At 41.6% G+C, this 22616-nt stretch overlaps 1 protein-coding gene across 4 annotated transcripts in view; it reads left to right on the top strand.

Moving 5' to 3' along the window:
• KIF13A (kinesin family member 13A) overlaps positions 1–22616 on the top strand; it is a 208699-nt gene that overhangs the window by 89408 nt on the left and 96675 nt on the right. For all 4 annotated transcript variants that reach the window (XM_079776435.1, XM_079776433.1, XM_079776436.1 and 1 more), the window contains exon 4: positions 19922–19982. In XM_079776435.1, the coding sequence (XP_079632561.1) occupies positions 19922–19982 (61 nt within the window). The remainder of the gene's footprint in view (positions 1–19921; positions 19983–22616) is intronic.

The raw sequence follows: 22616 nt of genomic DNA, 5'->3' as shown, positions 1-22616 counted from the left end.
TCTAGCCACTTTTATTCACTATTGACTGGAGTTCCTAACCAGTGCCATAAAGAAAAAGAAAAAAAAAAGAAATTCAGATTGGAAAGGAGGACAAAAAATCTTTATTTATATACACTAAGGTCATGTACTTGGAAATCATTAAGAATCTCCAAACAAGCTCCTAGAACTTAGAGATGGCAAGATGGCAGAAAGAAAGGTCAAAATACAAATTGTATTTCTTTTTGTTGTTGTTATTAATCCTCACATGAAGATATTTTTCCACTGATTTTTAGTGAGAGTGTGGGAGGGCAGGGAGAGACAGAGAGAGAGAGACATCGATTGACTGCCTCTTGCAGACTCCCCGACCTGGGCCAGGGATTGAGCCTGCAACCGAGGTACGTTCTTGACTGGAATCAAACCTGAGACACTTCAGCCTGCAGGCCGACGCTCTGTCCATGAGCTAAACTGGTGAGGGCCACATTGTATTTCTATATATTAGCAATGAACAATTAGGAAAGAAAATTTAACAAAAACCCAATCACTTACAGTAGTTTCAGCAACATTAAATAATTAGGGGTATAATTATATATTAGTATAAAGCCTCACACATATTTGGTCATTTGATTGTAGACAGATGTGCCGAGAGGTGGAAAAAAGAGTGTTGACTGTGTTCAGAGAATGACAAGGCATAGAGTTGGACTAATGGTGCATGAAGGAGAGTCCTGGGTGACACATCTAGAAAGAGGCTGAAGCCAAATCTAGCTGTGGAAGTAGACCTTGATGCCAAGGTTGGAGCTTGATACCTATCATCAATCTCTCAAATGCCTTTTTTTTTTAAAGTACATTTTTATTTCAGAGAGGAAAGAAGAGAGAAAGAGAAATAGAAACATCAGTGATGAGAAAGAATCATTGATCAGCTGCCTCCTGCCCCACTAGGGATCAAGCCCACAACCCGGGCATGTGCCCAGACACCAACCGGGAATCAAACCATGATGTCCTGGTGCATAGGTCAATGCTCAGCCACTGAACTACGCTGGTTGGGCCTCAAATGCATATTTCGCACAAAGCATTGGTGCCGTTGAGGCTCCCTTTCAGAAGGTTAATCTGAAAGCAGAGCGCAGAATGAATTGGATTTGGTCAGTGCGGGGGCTGGACGTGGGATCCAATAAAATGTGCCAGAAAAGCGGTAATAAGGGCCTGCACTGGAATGGTGCCATGGGAAGTATTATCAAAACGTTGCAGAAATAAAGTATCTAGGACTTGGATGCTGACAGCATATGGGAGAAGATAATAAGGCACAGAGAGTCAGAGACGACTCTGAAGTTTGAAACAGTGACTGAAAATTCAGCAGGAATTAAAGAAAAAAGAGCTGGTTTGGTGCAGGGAGAAGCTGGTGGGTTCAGTTTTGGAGTGGGATGAATTGGAAATGATGGCAGAGCATTTTGTATAGATGCCTAACAAGGTTTGCAGTCTCTGCCTTAGAAAGGTTATGTAAATCTTTGTTATAAATTCTCTTATACTGTGTATTTGCATTTTTCTTTTTGGTGTTACTTTTTGTAAATACGTACTCCTTAGTGGAGAAACATTTATTTCAACATAAACCAAGTGCATGCCTTCTAATTCTTCTGCAGTGGCATAGTATGCAGGGTTATAGCGTGTGTCCTGTTTCCCTTAAAAAGAAAAGTAAGCTTCTAGAGAAACATGGAGACACCTGCTTAATGCCTCCTCTTTCATTTTTTTTTTCTAAGACTTTGTGTCATAATTTTCAGAGTTTTTCTTTATTAGTGCGACTGTAGTTTTGAGTCCAAGGTTTTTGTCTTAGAGGTAGAAGTGAAAGGGGAAATTGCTTGTTAGTTTAGCTTTCTCATAAAATTTGGATTTTGGCAGGAGGTAGTACAGAGGAAAAGGACATGTGTGGGGAATCACTGTCTAATTATCCACTATGTGCGCTCTGTGGGAGAGAACAGGGAAATGTCCTTGGTCATAGCAGCTTTGCCTTCGGAAACCCAGTTCCTGGTCTCCCCGATGGCTGCTAGAATGTCCAGAGCATTCTAGGACCCTTCGCTTTTCATACTTTTGTCTTATCTAGCACAACTGTCTTACCTTCCTGAGGAGCCACGTTCAACATATGCAGAGAAAAACAAATGAATTCTTCCTCTTCTTTCTGCTTTCTTCTTCCCTCCCTGAGTATTTATTGAGCCCCTTCTGTGTGCCGGGCAAACACTACAGAGCTGGAAATTTCTCCACTCAGACCATTCAAGCCCTGTTGTTTTAAGACCAGGGAGCTTGATGCTTACGGAATTAATTGGCCAAAACCATCTAGAGGAGAGCTCCAACCCTAGGTTTCCTGAGTGCCGGTCTGGTACAGTCTCGAACACTTTCTGTTATACCACATGGTTGTGAAGTTGTTTTTCTACTTGGTGGGTTTTGTGGGGCAAAGATGGGGGAAAGAGTAAGAAGGAAGAGTTTGAGAAAATGTAAATATCTGCAAGATCCCTTTGTTTAGGATTATATCCTTTTTTTTGCTCAGTTGATCACTTTTTTCTCATGATCATTATGTTAATATCTTAAAGTTAGTGTATGATTTATTTGAACAGTTTGATTTTGTTATAAATTCATTTTAAATGTTTTTTTTTTAAGTTTTATTTACAAGTGAGGTCAGGCACTACCAAACATCAAGGCGTTTAATCCCTCAAAATCATGAACAGAAGAAAATGACATTACAGCAAAATAAAGTGGTTGCTTTTTAAAGGCAGTACCTTTTTTTAAAATTTTATTAAATTTATTGGAGTGACTTTGGTTAATAAAATTATATAGGTTTCAAGTGGATAAGTCTATAATACATCATCTGTATATTGCATTGTGTGTTCACCACCCAAAGTCAAGTCTCCCTCCATCACCATATATTTTGACCCCCTTTTTCCTTTTCTACCTCCCCTACCCATTTCCCCTTTGGTAACCCACCATACTGTTGTCTGTGTCTGTGAGTTTTTGTTTGTCTCGTTAGTTCATTTGTTACTTTTAGTTTTATATTCCACATATGAGTGAAATATGGTTCTTGACTTTTTTCATCTGATTAATTTCCCTTGGCATCATATTCTCAAGATCCATCCATGTCACAAATGCCATAATCTTTTCTTATGGCTGAATAGTATCCCATTGTATGTATGTGTGTGTGTGTGTATGTATATATATATATATATATATATATATATATATATATATATACCATGTCTTCTTTTTTTTTTCAATTTTTTTATTAAGGTATTATATGTGTACATATCTTACCATTGCCCCCCCCCCACCCCACTCCCATATATGCCCTCACCCCCCAGAGTTTTGCGTCCATTGGTTATGCTTATATGCATGCATACAAGTCCTTTGATTGATCTCTTATCTCCCCCACCTCTCCCTAACCTTCCCCCTGTAATTTGACAGTCTGTTTGATGCTTTACTGTCTCTGTATCTATCTTTTTGTTCAATTTTATAATGTTCTTTATTATCCATAAATGAGTGAGATCATGTGGTATTTTTCTTTCATTGACTGACTTATTTCACTTAACATAATGTTCTCCAATTCCATCCAGGTTGCTGCAAATGATGAGAATTCCTTCTTTTTTTATGGCAGCATAGTATTCCATTGTGTAGATGTACCACAGTTTTCTTATCCAGTCATCTGCTGACGGGCACCTAGGCTGTTTCCAAATCTTAGCTATGGTGAATTGTGCTGCTATGAACATAGGGGTGCATATATCCTTTCTGATTGGTGTTTCTAGTTTCTTCGGATATATTCTCAGGAGTGGGATTACTGGGTCAAATGGGAGTTCCATTTTCAGTTTTTTGAGGAAACTCCATACTGTTCTCCACAGTGGCTGCACCAATCTGCATTCCCACCAGCAGTGCACGAGGGTTCCTTTTTCTCCGCATCCTCGCCAACACTTGTCGTTTGTTGATTTGTTGATGATAGCCATTCTGACAGGTGTGAGATGGTACCGCATTGTTGTTTTGATTTGCATCTCTCGGATAATTAGTGACGTTGAGCATGTTTTCATGTGTCTCTTGGCCTTCCTTCTGTCTTCTTTTGAAAAGTTTCTATTTAGGTCTGTTGCCCATTTTTTTATTGGATCATTTATCTTCCTTTTATTAAGTTGCATAAGCTGCCTGTAGATGTTGGAGATTAAACCTTTATCAGTGATGCCATTTGCAAATATGTTCTCCCATGTAGTGGGCCTTCTTGTTGTTTTGTTGATGGTTTCTTTTGCTGTGAAAAAGCTTTTTATTTTTATGTAGTCCCATTTGTTAATTTTCTCTTTAGCTTCCATTGCCCTAGGAGCAGTGTCAGTGAAGAATTTCTTTTGGCATATGTCTGAGATTTTGCTGCCTGTGGATTGCTCTAGTATTTTTATGGTTTCCCGTCTTATGTTTAAGTCCTGTATCCATTTTGAGTTTATTTTTGTGTATGGCGTAAGTTGGTGATCAATATACCATGTCTTCTTTATCCAATCATGTCAAAGGAGTTGTTTCCATTTATTGACCACCGTAAATAATGCTGCAGTGAGCATATGGGTGCATGTGTCTTTATAAATAATTGTTTTCAAACTTTTCAGGTAGATACCTAGAAGAGGGATTGCTGGGTCATATGGTAACTTTATTCTTACTTTTTTGAGGAACCTTCATATTATTTTCTACAGTGGCTGTACTAATTTACATTCCCACCAGCAGTGTATGAGGGTTCCTTTTTCTCCACAACCTCTTCAACATTTGTTATTACTTATCGTGTTAATAATAACCATTGTGATAGATGTGAGGTGGTATCTCATTGTCGTTTTGACTCCCATTTCCCTAATAGCTACTGAAGTTGAGCTTCTTTTCATATCTGTTGGCTATTTGTATGTCTTCCTGAGAGAAGTGTCAGTTCAAGTCCTATGCTCATTTTAAAATTAGATTGTTTAGGGTTTTTTGTTGTTGTTGAGTTGTAATAGTCCTTTATATATTTTGGATATTGAGCCCTTATTGGAGTTGTTTGCAAATATTGTCTCCCATTCGGCTGGTTGCCTTTTTGTTTTGTTAATGGTTTCTTTTGCTGGGCAGAAGCTTTTTAGTTTTATGTAGTTCCATTAATTTACTTTTACTTCCTTGTTTTCAAGGACAAGTTCATAAAATTTTCTCTAAGACCAAAGTCCATAAGTTTGGTACCTATGTTTTCTTCTATGTATTTTATTGTTTCAGGTCTTATAACTAGGTCTTTGATCCATTTTGAGTTCATTTTTGTGTATGGTGACAAATAGCTGTCTAGTTTCATTCTTCTGCATGTGGCTTTCCAGTTTTCTCAGCACCATTTATTGAAGAGGCTTTCTTTTCTCCATTGTATGTTTTTGGCTCCTTTGTTGAAAATTATTTGCCCATAGATTTACTTCTGGGCTCTCAATTCTGTTCCCTTGGTCTGTGTGTCTGTTTTTTTAAGGCAGTATCCTTTAAAGAGGCATATTGATATACCAAAACCCTGGCTTTTTAAAATGACTTAGAAAAATGGAGGGGAAAATCTTATTACAGCTTATGCCTTCTTCAGTGCAGTTTCATTCAGATTTCTTTTACAATCTGTGACCGCCGTTATTTTCTGTGGCTTCTGCCTCCTTGTTTTGTGAATTTCTGAAAACGAAGTGTTGGCCTCAAAAGTGATGAGTTGTAGACCTGCATTGTTCAGGACAGCAGCCATCAGCCCCATGTGGCTTTTGAGCTTGTGATACGTGGTCGGTCTGAAGTGAGATGTGTTGTAGGTATAAAGTACACTCCAATACCACAAAGATAAGTATTTTAGCTATTTTGGGTTAAATAAAATATATTTTTAAAATTATTTTTAATCTCTTTTTCTTTTTAAATGTGTTTACAAAAACATTTTAAGTCACATATTTGGTATTATATTTCTATTGGACAGCACTGTTTCCGACTAAACACATAGCTGAGTCTGAAACATTTTTCAGTATCCACCCTAAGGCTTTTGCTTGTTTCCTTACCCAGTTAAATGCAGTTGCTGTACTGTCATCTGTGGCATTTCTGCCTTCCTATCTGGGTCCATGAGGGTTGCAACTGTATGAGCAAGATGGCACCATCACTTTCCTGCTATGCATTTTTTTCTAGGAATGCAAATATCATTAATTAGACAAATATTGAGAACATTTGTGAAAAGTATCTTATGAGGAATTTGGGCAGCTCAAGCGGTTACTGCTCTCTAAAACTCATGCTGGGGTCAACAAGATTAAACATATATAACACTGTCAGTGATGGAAAATAAATTATGGTAAACATCATCATTCCTTGTTTCAGTACTTTCTGACTTCAGAGGAAGAAAGGCTTTATAGCCCGAAGTGGGGCTTGAGGAGGGCCTGCAGTTATGTGTAGGGTTTCAAATGGAAGAAATAGGGCATGGAGATCAATGTTTGTTGTGAGGAACAGAAACAAAGTCATTGATGTTAAAAGAAAACTCTTTCTTTACTCACAACACTTTTGAGGCCAAGTGGGTGGGTTTTTCACACCAAGCAATTCTCCAGTTCTCTTTGGACACCAACTGGGTGTCCTACAAGGCAATTCAGTTCTAGCACTAACTACCCAGCGTTAGCGCAGACCCACAAGTTAAAGGCTCAGTCCCACCAGCTTGTCCTCACTTTAGACACTAATTATAAGTAGTGGTCCCCCAGTTACCCACAGCGCCATTGACTTTGCTCCAAATCAGGGTTTCCGAAGATCCTCTTCTTGGGTTCAGTAATTTTCTACAGTGGCTTATAAAACTCAGCGAGACAATCACTTAGGTTTACTGGTTTATTATAAAGAGCACAGATGAATAGGTAAGTACGTAGGGTAAGGTCTGGAAGGGTCCTGAGCACAGGAGTTTCTGTCTCCCTGGAGTTGGGGTGTGTCACCCTCCAAATGCATGGACATGTTCACCAACTCGGAAGCTGAACCTTGTTGCTTAGGAGTTTTTATGGAGGTTCATCATGTAGGCACGATTGATTATTAACACAATCTCCAGCCCCTCTCCGTTTCCTGGAGAGTGAGGAGTGGGGCTGAAAGTTCTAGGCTAATCAAGATGTGTTCTTTCTGGCATCCAGCCCCCATGAAAACAAGAGAGGTTTCTGTCACCCAGGAAATTCCAAGGGATTTAGGAGCTCTGTGTCAGGAACCAGGGATGAAGAACAAAAAAATATCTTTCTTAAAATATTACAGATACCTTTAGAATTGCAAACTCTTGTTAGAGTGTAGAGTACCTAAAAGGAAGTTGTGTTTTTAAAAACTAGGAAAGGAGGTAGCTTACAGAGGGTTGGGAATCTGACATTAATCTGGTAGGCTATGAAGGATCATTTTGGATTTTTGTATAGAAAAGTTACATGGTCAGAACTGTACATGCAAGAAATTAATCTGGCTGCAGGATGTAGGATAAATTGTGGGTGGAGAACATAGGGTAGATAGCAATCTGCGTTTACTTTGTAATAACCACGTTGTGTGTCAGCCAGCTTGTGCTCGGTGATGCAGCAGCAGTAACCTCAAAAGTTCAGTGGCTTGAGACAACCCAGGTTTTTTTCTCTGTTGTTCCATGTCAGCAGAGATCACCTGTGGCTCTGTATTGTGTCACTTCAATCTGGGCTTCAATCTGAAGGAATTGCCCCTATCTGGGACTTGCTGTTATTGGGGGATGGGAGAGAAAGAAAATCATGCGATGGCCTATTAAAGCTGTTGCTCAGAACTGGCATACATCTCTGTACTCATTGAATTGACCAAAGCAAGTCACATGGTCAGACCTGATGTCAGTGGGGTCAGGAATATATTCCTCCCACCAGAGGCACTACAGTCACACTGGGACGTGTAATCTGCTTATAGGGAGGGCAGTAACTAAATTGGAACAATAATACAATCCAATATACTTTATCATTGTAAACCACATTTGTAAAAAATGCCCACGAAACAAAAAAATCCTTCGAAACATAGTGCTGTTACTATACTTGAAATTTCTATAGGGTCTGCCCCTCCCCCCTCTCCTTCTCGCGGGCTTTGTTCAGAGCCAGGTGTTCCCACTGCAGCTGTGTGCCTGTAGGTGTCTGAAGATGTCACTGACAGGGGACCAGATAACAAGGAGATCCATCTCCCCTGCCTCTTGGCATTGATCCATCTCCAAATCCAGAGCAGTGAAAGCCTGTTAGAACAGGCAGTGCCCTGAATCCCGCTTCATACCTCTCCCCACCCCCACCTCCGGCTTGGGTCATCCCCAGCACAGTGAACTCTGTCAACCTTTCCAGTTTGACCTGACGGCACAATAAATGTTTGCAACCTCCGAACCCCCTCTGGTTCTTCTGACCCTGGTAGCCTGTGGCCTTGGGGTCAACCCAGCCTCCTGTCTGTGCTGGATGACCAGGCCTGGTCCAGCAGCGGGTGATGAGGTGAGGTATTGGTTTGGAGGCTCTAAAACAGATCCAGAGATTCGTAGGTGATCTCAAGGTGACTCAAATTCAGCCTGGTTTTATTTTTTTCCTTTTTAATGAGCAACAACAATCATTTAGAGACAACAGGATTATACGGTATACACTTAGACATTTACATCTTCTCTTTTGGACTTTTTAAAATTTTTTTCTTTTTATTGATTTTAGAGAAGAAAGGAGTGTGTGAGAGAGAAACATTGATTTCTTGTTCCACTTATTTATGCATTCATTGGTTGATTCTTGTATGTGCCCTGGCTGGGGATCGAACCCGCAACCTTGGCATATCAGGATGACTCTCTAACCAGCTGAGCCTCCCAGCTCAGGCTCTTTTGGGCTGTTTTTGTTGAAGAGTAAATCTGTGTTTGTAAATACCCACCTTACCTTTTGAATGTGCTGTTGGAGAAGTTATCTAGGTGGCTAGTTTTTTGTGTGTGTGTTTTTTTTTTTGTTTGTTTGTTTGTTTTTTGAGGAAAAGCAATCAGAGCCTAAAAGAACCAGAAATGCCACCGATTGTGGATTTGTGACATCCCAACCCTCTCCCCTCAATAACTGTGAAGCAGATTGTAAAACTGAATGATAAAGCATTATGAGTTGGAGTTGAGTTAGTGCTAAGTAGAAGCTCTTTGCTCTCTGTCATAATACTGGTCTGGGATTTGGTAGAACTTGTAACTATTTTAAAAAACTTGAAACTCTGAATGGTTTTCAGGGTACTTTTCTTTTGGTACCTTTTTCCACAGGACTGTTAATATTCATAACTTTCTTTCAGTCCCATATTCAAAGGATAATCAAGCCTGGTTATTTCTTCCTTTAACATCTCATATTTATTTCTTCCTATAGTCATTGGGAGTCTTTCATCTAAAACGATAGGACCTCTGACTAGATGAACAGTAGGATAAATGACTCTGGGATATCTCAAAGAACTCACAGACAGGAAGTGGCTGGGGTTCAAATACAAACACTTCTCCTACTTCCCCTTCTTCTGTCTCTATCCCCATGTGTGTCCCCTTCATTTTTCTCTCTTACTGCACACCAGCTCTCTGCTTCTGTGGTCCACGTGCTTAGAAACATGGCCTCAACCTTACCCAGATTCTAGCATCAGTTGTTAAAGAAAGACTGGATTGACTTACTTCTTGTTCCTTAAGCCAAAAATTCCATCAGATGCTTGGGACCAGTTAACTGTGGTAAAGAGATTATGGAACTGTGAGTGGTCCAACTTGAGCCCCCATGTGCATCTTCCCTGCCTTCTCCCCTGAACATAGGCTTTTATATGATACTAGAGGCCCGTTGCACGAAATTTGTGTGCGGGGGTGCCCCTCAGCCCAGCCTGCACCCGCTCCAATCTGGAACCCCTCGAGGGATGTCTGACTGCCCTCTCACAATCCAAGACTGCTGGCTCCCAACCGCTCGCCTGCCTGATTGCCCCTAACCGCTTCTGCCTGCCAGCCTGATCACCCCCTAACCACTCCCCTGCCAGCCTGATTGATGCCTAACTGCACCCCTGCCAGCCTGTTTGCCCCTAACTGCCCTCCCCTGCAGGCCTGGTCCCCCCCAACTGCTCTCCCCTGCAGGCCTGGGTCCCCCCCCCAACTGCCCTTCCCTGCAGGCCCAGTCACCCCCAACTTCCCTCCTCTGCTGGCCTGGTCACCCCTAACTGCCCTCCCCTGCAGGCTTGATCACCCACAACTGCCCTCCCTTGCAGGCCTGGTCCCTCCCAACTGCCCTCCCCTGCTGGCCTGCTCGCCCACAACTGCCCTCCCTTGCAGGCCTGGTCCCTCGCAACTGCCCTCCCCTGCTGGCCATCTTGTGGTGGCCATCTTGTGTCCCCATGGGGGCAGGATCTTTGACCACATGGGGGCAGCCATCTTGTGTGTTGGAGTGATGGTCAATCTGCATATTACTCTTTTATTAGATAGGATAGAGGCCTGGTGCATGGGTGGGGGCCGGCTGGTTTGCCCTGAAGGGTGTCCCGGATCAGGGTGGGGGTTCCCTAGGGGTGTGGGGTGGCCTGGGCGAGGGGCCTGTGGTGGTTTGCAGGCTGGCCATGCCCCCCGGTGACCCAAGCGGAGGCCCTGGTATCTGGGATTTATTTATCTTCTACAATTGAAACTTTGTAGCCTAGAGCAGAGCCAAGCCTTCTGCTCGCTCAGTGGCTGCAGCCATTTCTGTTGGGATTTATTTATCTTCTATAATTGAAACTTTGTAGCCTGGAGTAGAGGCCTGGGCTGGCCAGGGTGTGTGGAAAGCTTGGCTTCCTCCATCACCGGGGGCAACCCTAGCCTCCTGCTCTCTCCAGCTCCGTGGCTGCTGCCATTTTTGTTGGGATTTATTTATCTTCTATAATTGAAACTTTGTAGCCTGGAGTGGAGGCCTGGGCCAGCCAGGGTATGTGGAAAGCTTGGCTTCCTCCATCGCCAGGGAAACCCAAACCTCCCTCCTGATCTCTCTGTGGCTGCAGCCATCTTGGTTGGGTTAATTTGCATAGTTGTTCCTGATTGGCTGGTGGGCGTGGCTTGTGGGTGTAATGGAGTGATGGTTAATTTGCATATTACTCTTTTATTAGATAGGATGCCATATTAAAACATGGCAGCAAGCCATGGGAACCAAATGGCTGGAGTGGAGGTTAGTACAGTTCTCCAAAGAAAAGGTGCTATTTCTAGAATAAATGGGGTCTGGGATTCTAGGCAATAAAAAAAGAGTGACTGTTCACTACATCTCTCCTCTATCCCCACTGAAGTTGGGTATTGGAAACTTTTACCTTTGTTATGATTATTTGCTAATTGGCTTTTTTTCTCTTGTCTTATACCTGTTCAGTCCATCTTCCACATTGCTGCCACAATGGTCATTCCAAAGTAAGAATATGATATTGTCATTTGCCAACAAACAATCCCAGGCTTCTTAATAAGGCACGTAAAGTCTCACATGGTCTAGCCTCTGCCTACTCCCTGTGTTTTCCCTCTTTCTTCCCCGCTCATTGCTCTTTGCACACTGCTCAGCTCCTCCTCATCTCAGTTGCTTGCTAGCTTCTCCTTTACCTGGAATGCCTTTCCCACTTGTTTTCTCAACCGTTATCTTTCAGAATTCAGCCCAAGCTTTGCCTCTTCTAGAAACCTTTCCTGAGCCCCTTTCACCTCACCCTCACCCCTGCCCTGCAGTGTAATTATTCCTTCTTGCCCTATACTGACTTCTATATATTGTACTCTCCTTTTTTGATTACTTCCCTCTAATAGAGGGTGAGATCCTTATAACTGGGGAACTCTTATTTCTGTCCTAACTAGCTCATAATAGCTACTCAGTAAATGCCTTTTAAATGAATGCAAAGATGAGTCAGTTGTTTGAAGAGACATTCTCCATGAGCCCTTAGAAATTTAAACTGCAGTTGAGAGTACACTCTCCACACAGTTGTTTCCTAAACAGACTGAATTCCCTGAGATCAGGAATAATGCCTATTGCTGGTAGATGTGCAGCAGAGGCTCTTGGCTTGCTTTGAGTCTTTAAGATGCTTTGACATCTTCCCAGTCAGGCAGTATTAACTGCAATTCAAGATATTGCTTGTGTACACATATAGGCATATGTAAAGGAAACGATTAATTGCTTTGTAAAAAGACAGCAGTCTTGACAGCTTTTGAGTTGGGAAGGTGGTGTCCGTCCGTAGAACTCACCGGGAGTGAGGGTAACCATTCTGGCAGCCCTTCCTTGGAGCCAGCAGCAGAGATGCACAGGCACAGGCACAGTTAGTGCTGCTGGCAGAGCGGCTTTTGCAGATAGCAGTGGTGAAGGTCGTTCCAGGGGTCAGAAGGCTTTCAGTGTTGGGCTTTCCTTTCTGTTTCCGTCAAGCTTCTCCAAGATGAATGAGGTTTAACTCTTTTTTTTTTTAATGACTCTTCACATCTCTTATAATAGGCGAAAGAGAGAAAAAATTGGAAGCTTGGCATTAAAGGAAAATTTTAACCTGACTTGAAATATAGTACTTTAATTTTTTTTTTGTCTGACTCATTCTCATAACCCAGTATGGTGAGATGTGAACAAATTTGGCATGTGTCTTTTATATAAATTACACTCTCAAGTTGACAAAGTTGAAAAGTAACCACAAAACAGGACTTTGGCAAACCAATGTTTATAAAATTGGAGAAATGGGGATTTGTGGAGAGATCTTGGGCTCAGTTTGCAAAGTAGATAGTAGCCGGAACAAACTGTTAATAGCAGCTGGGTGTGCAGATGTGAACAGTGGATTGATTGTGAAAAGGGATGACAGTATAGAATGAAAGGAGAGAGACACAATCCTTCATGCAAACAAAGCGAGTTCTCATAGAGTGCGATTTCCCCCCCCACAAACCCTTTGATTCTGGATTTGGGAGCTAGGAGGTAGTGTGTTTTGCATTGATGCTTTTGACACAGAACACAAGGAACTGTAGCAACTCTACTCATGGCAATGTGGACCTTTTTTGGCTTTTCTCTTTTCTCTATTTGATTCAGCAAATACTGAGCACCTATGGACTGTGTCTATACCTGTAGTGATAAAGAAATGAATTAGCACAGACCCTGGCTCAGAAAACCTCCCAGCTTTATGAGAATATAAAGTACTTAGGATGTGCCTGGTACATAGTAAATACTCCATAGGTGATAGCTGTACTGTTAACTGGGGAGAGGAGCCCATGAGTAGATACTGTTAATACTGATAACAGTGGCTGCCTTACACTGAGTTACTATTATGCACCAAGCATTTATTAGTATACATTTTGTTTAAATTCCTACAGTCCTATTTTAATGTAAAATGTGCAGTTATTTAGGTAGAGTTATTAGAGAGATGGAGCCGTCAACTAAAACTGCACAGAACAGGGGCATAAATGTGGAGAGGATGTTGAGGAAACACTGGAGAAGGTGACATTTAGGCAGTTCTTAAAGAAGGATTTGTAGCTCACTGGGCAGGAAGTGAGGAGAGGGAGGAGATTTCAGGAAGGAGGGATTCCCTGATACAATCTACGTTTTCTTTTCTTCTTTTCCCTCCTGGACTTCCCATTGTGCTTAATACACCCAGAGGATTTCTTGGTGATTGGTGGAAGTTTTCAGAGTTGAAGAGATGGCTGACTCTTGACATATATATAAATAAATATGGGAGCTTTCTTCTATCTTCTTAGAAAAAGAGTGGGGACTCAATAAGCATACAAATAATGTCTGATCGGTGGTACCAGATGAAGTGAAAAGGGAGAGGTTGACAAAGTACTGCTGTATTATCCACTCTACTAGAGGCCCAGTGCACAACATTCATGCATGGGGTGGGGGGGGATCCCTCAGCCCAGCCTGCGCCCTCTCGCAATCCGGGACCCCTTGGGTAGGGTCCCTAGGCCTGGCCAGTGATCAGGGCCTATCGGGGCTTTCCTTCCCCTGTTTGCCAGCAGCTGGCCCTGCCCCCGCCGCTTCCACTGCTTGCCATCTGTGCGGCACTGCCCCCCTCCCCCAACCACCAGTTGCCTCCCTTTGCGGGTGACAGGAGTGGGGTGCGATCACTTGGCTAGCCTGGGCCTCCCTCTACAGGGTGATCGCTGGCCAGCCCCGCACACCCGCCACAGTGTCGCTGGCCAGTGGCCTAGGCCTCCCTCTGTGGAGCAATCGATCATGGGGCCCCCAGATGGATCACCCCTCAGAGGGAGGCCCCGCCCACCCACTGCAGCACCGCTGGCCAGGTAGCCTGGGCCTCCCTCTTTGGGGCAATCATGGGGCTCCAGGATCGATCGCCCAGCAGAGGGAAGCCCAGCCCACCCAGCTGGGGCTCCATAATCGCCTCTGCGGGGCGATCATGGGGCGATGGCGGGCCCCTCCCCCCCCGACCAATCGCATCACACCTGCCTTGGCTGGCCTGGCACCAGTGCGTATCATAGCGTGGTCATCCGGAAGGCATCTGGACGGTCATTCTGCTGTTCGGTTGTTCGGTCAATTTGCATATTAAGCTTTTATTATTATAGATTGCAACGCTGCAGAGAATTCACACTCACCGTGTACTTTCTAAGCAGCCATCCTATGTGAAAACACAGTTTTGCAAGATTAGTTAATTAAAAGGTAGTTCACCAAGAAGCTGCTTTAAAAAATACCTTCTCAGAGTATTTTAGTTTGGTGGGATTATGGACAGTAAAAACATTAGGAAAACCATGGTCTTGTCCTCTAAGAATTAGTAATGTTGCAGAACAAAGAGAACCTCTCTCTCTCTCTCCCTTTCTCTCTGTCTCTCTCTCTCTCTTATACACAATCTAGTTAGACCGGTATGAAATTCAGAGTAATAAGCAGTGTCCTTAAGAAAGGTTTCATAAGGAGTGACATTTGAGATGACATTGAAAGATTTTAATAAGGACAAATTGAAAGGGAGTAGGCTTTGACTCACTTTGCAAAAAATCTGATGTTTATGTTCAGAAATATTTCTTTGCATAAAATTAAATTATCTAGAGGATAGATAAAATTATCACTTTCTGCCTGGAGAAGGGTTATGAGCCATATTAAATTGATTTTGAAAAAAAGTGTACTTTTTATTTTAAAAAATAATTGTTTATGTTTTGTCTTTTCAACTAGATCGTAAACAACTAGAGGACGAAAAAAACATACCTAATACATATTTGAGTTTCCTACATACCTAAAACAGAAAAGTGGCAAATAGGCATTTGTTGATTGCTTTCTGGATTAAGTGTTTTACAATTGGAGAATGTAGTAGAGAAAGCATACGAATAGAAAGAATGAAAGGAAACATACAGAGATAATGCCAGGGAAAGTACCTTTACATTTGGTTTTATGGATCAGGAAAATGACTAGCAAATCTCCTTTTTTTTTTTTAATCCTCACCGAGGATTCTTTTTCCACTGATTTCTGGAGAGAGTAAAAGGGAAGGGGGAGGAGAGACCCATCGATTGGTTGCCTCCTGCACATAACCTGCAACTGAGGTACATGCCCTTGACCAGGATTCAAACCCACGAACCGTTGGTCCACAGGCCAATGTTCTAATCACTGAGCCAAACATTTCTTAGAACATGTTGATATCTTCTGGTTCTTCGAGGAATGTAGAAGATTCTTCCTTTTTTTTTTTTTTCAAAGTTGCAAATGGAATTTAGCTGAAATGCCAACAGAGATTGGACTTTTGGTTAAGGGTGGAGTTTGGCTATGCTGCATCCTGCTCCCAAGTCCTAGAACTCCTTTGCCTCAGAATGCACATCACTCAACAGACTTATTAAAAACAACTGGTAGTAACTTCGCTAGCTGTTCAGTGGTTCACAAAGATGCAGAGCTAACATTTTTAAGAGAGTGATGAAGGTGGAGCAGATGTGGACTGCAAGCTGCAGGGAATTAGATGCTGTTATGAATTTTACAAGTTGCAAATGAAGAGGAAGGAGTGGGATTCTGAGGAGGTGGAGTCACATTTTATTGAAAACAATGAAGACAATGGCTTTCAGATTTTAAAAACAACTAGAGAACATCTGTACTTTTGGCTCTTTTTCTAGTTGAAGGCACTTGAAAGGTATGGATGTCTTTACAAATAAATTTCTCACAGTGTTTATTGGCATTGATGAAATATGAGATTTACACTCAGTTTCCAAAATCCATTTATTTTTTTTAACTCAGTCCTATGCGTTAAGAAGTCCCCCATCTCCCACACGCGTTAAGATACTAGTGACTCCATAATGAATAGATGAAATAAGCATTTAGGAATTCTTATGAACTAAGTTAAAAATCTTATTTAGCATATTTCTCTAATATGCTGACTTTGAAAAAAATTTTTTAGGTGGTCAATTTCCAAGGAATCTCAAGAAAATAGTTTGTTATCTCTTTTGAAATATCAATGGATTTTGTATTGGAAAACCAAAACTTCTGTAAAACCTAAGAAAATCATGTCCCTTTTGTTATAGACCTTTTGTGATTAAATTTTAAGTAAATTTTGCCCATGGAAAGAAAGATAATATTTTGTAGATAGTTTATAATACTAACAAGATTTCAAGGAAAATGACTGGACAAAATGATAAGTAAATTATTTGAAATATCTTTGAAACTCTTTTAGTAACAGTCATAACTAACAACAGTCAAACAAATAATTGTTTTAATTTCTGTGCCAACTATATACATGATGTGGCCATACTTGTTCATCCACATGAAACATGGAATGACGGTATGGAAGAGGACCCCAGTGCTCATCTTGTGACCAAATCTGTGTTTAACCATTGATGGAACCAAGTTTCCCCAGAACATGCATCTGAAAGTAATGAAACACCTAAAACTATATCTTGCAGTTTGAACCTGTTTTTATTCAGAACAGTTCTCACATCCATTCTGTATTCTTGTCTGCATTCCAACTCCTTCTCCTGGTATTATGTTTTTTTTGTTTGTTTGTGGGTTTTTTTAAGATATATTTTATTGATTTTTCACAGAGAGGAAGGGAGAGGGATAGAGAGCTAGAAACATCGATGAGAGAGAAACATCGACCAGCTGCCTCCTGCACACCCCCCACCGGGGATGTGCCCGCAACCAATGTACATGCCCTTGACCGGAACCAAACCTGGGACCTTTCAGTCCGCAGACCGACGTTCTATCCACTGAGCCAAACCGGTTTTGGCGGCATTATGTTTTTTTTATTGAAGAGATGCTACGTACAGCAGTTGTTCTGTATGAGGTACTCACCCAGGCACTATGAAGTGCGTGAGCCGAAGTCCTCTGATGGCTTCACCTTTAGAGTGGAGGTGAGACCACACTGAACAACACGTGGCCTAGTGCCACGGGAGCTGCAGCGTGCTGTCGAAGTCCATAGAGGGGATGATCACTTATGGCATGCATTAAAACAAATTATAACAATTTTTCTATTCACTTGCTTTAGGGAAACCCCTCCAATTTCTGGGCTTCAGCTTTCTTACTGGTAAATGTTTAGTAAAATGGTAACCATGACTGGTTTGAGGGATGAGCATTCTAAAACACCTGTGATCAAAGGCTTTGAAATCTTAGACATAATTCAGTTCAGGGATAGGCTGATATTCGACAAGCAGAGAACAGTTGAATCTATCAGTACTGTCAGTCCCTTTTCTCTGCAGTTTTAACATTTTCTGAATATTAGGGGACCAACACTTAAAATAAAAATTTTTATCTTTCTATGAGCAAAAGCAGCCTTAAACTATTAATTGTTTGTTAGGAATGGATGGTGGAACAGAATTTTGGAATGATTATTAATTGAGAGGTAGATCCTGAAGATTTGGAGTGGATTTCGTTTTATTTCAAGGGGTGTCACTGTGAATGTAAATCTCTAGCAGAATAGCAAACTAAAAAAATAAGTTTTAGGTAGGTGTGAAAATGAATAGGAGATAAATTGTTACTTCATTTATATAGCAACTACTAAGAGGAATTCATTGAGACTCTAGAAGAAAACAATAAAATACACAAAAATTGGAAAAAAGCCTCTATTGGTCATTTAAAGTAAGGAGAATTGACTTGGGTCAAAAGGAAAGGAAAATGCCCTGGGAATGAACAGTACGTGGTATAAGATGCCATTCAAAGGAGGTTGTGGAGTCTCCTTTTCTGGAAATGTTTAAAAGTAAGACAGATCTTCATCTCTCAGGAAAAGTGTTGAAGCTCAGTCCTGCCAGAGGCAGGATGATTAACTGGATTATGCCTGTGTGGTCTCTGGAGTCATTGCAACAGCCTCTGAATGCAATAAATATTCCACACTCTGTTGGCTGAGACTATTGTTTCATAGCTGTTCATTCTAGCCTTGTTTATTGTAAGGCCAGAGTGAATGTTTGTATAAGTAACAAAACTGAATTTGGACTTGAGATTGATGATGTAAGTTGTGTGCCTACCTGAATCCATTTTAAAAGCTCTGAAGTATATATAGTGCTGAAACTATTCAGAGCATAACTTAATCTTTTGACGGATGGAGAAAGTACCTGCTTTCATGTCAGGTCTCATTGTCATTAATCATTCAATAAATAATTATAAATAATTACTTTGAACACTGAAGTATACAAATAGGAATCAGGTCTGGTTCCTGCTTTCAAGGGACTTAGTCTACCAGTGGGTTTGAATCGTATGCAGAGATAATATACACGATAAGTGAAAAATATAATAATTGGGGTAGGTGTCACAAAAAGGATTAAATGGTGTCGTGAGAGTTCAGAGAAGAGACAGCTAATTCCTTTGAATTAAACCAAGCAATGCTTCCTGGAAGAAAAATACATTTAATTGGGCTGTAAGGAGTATGAAGCATTTTGAAGGGTGGAAATGAAGAGAATACCACCTGGGATGGGATTGTAGCACCAAGGTGCTGACCAGCTCAGCTGAAGCATGAAGAAGTTGGGGGACTTGGGCTGGAAAGGCCTCATTGTGACCAGTCTCAAATGCCAGGTCAAAGAGCCTGGGTTCTGTTTGCTCAGAGCTTGAGATCCCTTGGAAATGATTAAGCATTAAAGGGTCCCTGTCTGTGAAAGTTTTGTAATTTGCTATTTGGACTACATGGAAAAAAGGCTATAAAAGGGAACTCAGGAGAAAGTGGCTGCTGAGGCATCTGGGCCAGAGTTAGCTAAGGTAGGTATATAGAGAAATACTAGTTTCAAGGCATGTTAACAGGTGTTACTCAAGAAAGGGTCTCCTCACCAAAATTAATTGGAGAAATAAAAAGTTAAACAATTAAATGGATGTATTTGCTGGAGGGCTTTTCAGAGCCTTTAATATTGAGAATCTCAAATTAGGGCAAAATGTACACAATTTCTAACATGATTTAATCTTTTCTATGGACTATCTCAAGAAACTACTGTTCTTTGGGCCACATTTTAGGGAATATTGCCCTATGCATTTAATGATGATGGCTGGAACATGGGTGGTGGTCATATACATGGAAAACAGTGATTTGATGAGGGACTTAGGCAGGCAGCATCTGCCATCCTGATAACACAGTAGGCACTCAGTAACTATATAGAAAATGAATGCATGCAAGAGTGAATTACTGATTTCTTAGCACTGGGTCCAAGATTGCATGCTGAAACAAGAGGGAATGGTGTCCAAGATGGCAGCATGGAGTTTTGAGCCTTGGCTATGCTGGAAATAGTAGCGTCATGGAAAGTTAGAGGAATTGCTTTAAGTGAAAGTTGATCACTTTAGTGTTTCTTGAGACGCTCTGGGAGATCCAGCCGGAGGGTTACAGCAGATGCTGGAACTGTGGAACTGTTGACTTGGAGAGAAGTCATTGTTTTTTCTCACTGAATGTATCATTTTTTAAAATGTTGGTTAAGATGTGTGCTGGTTTGAATTATGGATAAATAGCAATTTTCAAATATAACTTAGTCTAATACAAGAAGATAATCATCAGTTTAGTCTAAAAGAATCTTCAGGGTTAACAAAGCATCAAACCTGTGGTGACAGTAGCAGGCATTCTCATCTTCATCAGTGAGTTCTTTTTGCAGTCTGATTTATTCATAGAAGTTAATTAATTTTTAAGTTTAATATTTTGTTCTTTTATTCAGGTATTTGCCTTTGATTATTGCTTTTGGTCCATGGATGAATCTAACACCGCAAAGTATGCTGGTAAGTTGGCTCTCTTTGTGCAGCTGATGGTTGGGCCTCTGGCCTCTTTTTCCATTACACCTATTTTCTTTAATTATTCTGGAGTTCTGTTTTCCCCATAAAATTCGCAGTCATTCTTTCCAATCTAGTGCATGGTCTTGGAAGTCAGTCAATAGATTTGATTTCAGGATTTGACTCAACCACTACTTGCTGGAAAGTCATGGACAGGTGTTGTTGTTGTTTTCAGCCTGTAAAGGGAATATTAGTATCTTCAGAGCTGCTCCAAAGGATAGAGATAATGGGGGAACCATCTCAAGTCATAAATGGTAGCTGTTGTGATTGTCACATAAGAAGAGGTTTAATGTGCCACGCCTTTCCCTGTTGTTAACTTCCAGCCAATGCACAGTTCCGGTTAAGCAAAGCACAGGAGCCATTGGTTTCCAGGACTCCCACGCGTCCTGAGTGTTCTGAAGCAGCCCGTGGTGATATGAGCTAAACACACCTTCCTCAGGGAAACATTGCCTCCTAGCTCCACATTTTGCTAGTGGTTTATCATGAGGCATTTTATCCCTATTCTGTCAGACATAAATGACTGCTAATTTTATTATTTGTGATCATAGGTGAATCTTAGCCTTTCCTAGAAGTTCATCATAATTGCTTCAGCTTAAGAGCAAAGTATTTGGTTTAGTGAAGAGAGTTTATTTCCTTCCCTTCCAATTGGGTCCGCCTTTCCTGGATATCTATATAATAAAAGCCTAAGCAACCATTACGGCAGAACAACCAGAATGACAGGGTGCTATGATGTGCACTGACCACCAGGGGGCAGACGCTCAACGCAGGAGCTGCCCCCTGGTGGTCAGTGCGCTCCCAGCCAGAAGCCAAGCTCACAGCTGGCGAGCGCAGGGGTGGTGGTGGGAGCCTTTCCTGCCTCCACAGCAGCACAAAGAGGGAGCAGTGAACCGAGCGGTAAGGAACAGCGAGCAGGCGGGTGGTAAGGAGCGAGGGCTCCCGGACTGCGAGAGGGCGCAGGCTGGGCTGAGGGACACTCACCCCTCCCCCAGTGCATGAATTTCATGCACCGGGCCTCTAGTATGGTCTTAATGAGTGTTTTCTCCCCATTTCTACTTATAAGACTACTAGTAGCCCAGCGCACGAATCCGTGCACGAGTAGCTTGCTGCCACTTTTCTCGTGGGGCCGCTGGGCCCACCGCAGCTAATATCTCTCCACTCTCCTGTAGCTCTCTGCCCACTGCCCCGCCGTCCTGTAGCTCTCCTCTCGGAGCTTGCTGCCCTGCCCTCCTGCTGTTTGGTTGTTACACTTCATGGTGTAAACGACCATTTGCATATTACCTCCTTATTATATAGGATCAGCTGACTGACTTTTCCATTTACTTAAAAGAAAAGGCGAGGAAAGGATTGAGAGGATGTAGGCTTTAGAGAGTAAAAGGAAGTGACTTGCTTGTAAGGGATTTTATTGACAGCCTTTTCCTTGCCACCTAAAGCAAACTTGTTGAGAAATTATTTGATATGTGTATATTTTTCAAAAGTTAACAATCTTGAACTAGGAAAATTCCTTCTGCTATTCACATTGGGTAAATTGGTCTTTCTTTTCAAGCATCAGTTTTGCAACGTCAGCTGTGTATTTTATTAATGTGAATGAATAGTCCTTAATGTTGGTTATAATTAATGTGTTTTTTTATTGGTCCTTTGGGACTTTAGATAATAATTCCATGGAGTCTGTGCCCCTAAAACCTATATAATTTTATTAATCAATGTCACCCCAATAAATTAAATTTAAAGATAAAGTAATGAATTAAATAAATAAATAAATAAATTCTACAGCGTCTGGAGCAGTCTGCCTTGACTGTTAGCACTGTGTGTATTTTTGTGCTGGGTGTGTGCTTTTGGATATAAATAACAACAAAAGTAAAACATTTCCTACTGCAACAGAAACAAATGAGGACAAATGCTATGGCTATACAAAGCCCAGTCTCATCCTGTTGCATTGATGTGATTCAGGATACAGCTAGATACATCTTTCTAAATTAGAATTCTTCTCATTCAACTCTCAAATACTTTCAAGGACTGCTCATCACTTATAGATTTAAACTGTACTTCTTGGATGGCATTTAAGGTCCTTTATTAGATAGCCCCAGTCTACCCTCCCCTCCCTCTGCTCCATGACTCCCCACCACCCATTCTGTACTCCAGCCCAGTGTTATTGTTTGTTCCTCTAATATAACCCAGGAAGCCAGAATAGTTCCTTAAGTATTCATGAATCCCCTACTGTGTATGCAGCCTAGGAAGCCTTTGAGAAATTAAAAACTAAGTTGGAAAGCAAAAGAATGCATAACAAACAACAGTAAACATTTTTTACATAATATTTAAACTCTAAATTTTACAAGTTTTAAGTGCTATGGAAAAACCCGGGAGAAGCAACATCTGGCAAGAGTACAATTGCCGGGGAAGGCATCCTAGAGGAGGTGGGACTGGAACTGGACAGAGACGCTTAGCATATGTTTAGCCCAAGGGTAGTATAGAGGGCATCCAGGTCGGAGGAAGCAGCGTGATATCAAGGACAGCACATGGACTCAGAGGTCACACCTGGGTTTAAGACCCAAGACGCCTGCTTTGGTTCTCTTAGACAATTTAAAC

The sequence above is a fragment of the Cnephaeus nilssonii genome (genome assembly GCF_951640355.1).
Source record: "Cnephaeus nilssonii genome assembly, chromosome: 7".
Taxonomy (NCBI): domain Eukaryota; kingdom Metazoa; phylum Chordata; class Mammalia; order Chiroptera; family Vespertilionidae; genus Cnephaeus; species Cnephaeus nilssonii.
This window is presented reverse-complemented; position numbering and strand designations above follow the sequence as displayed.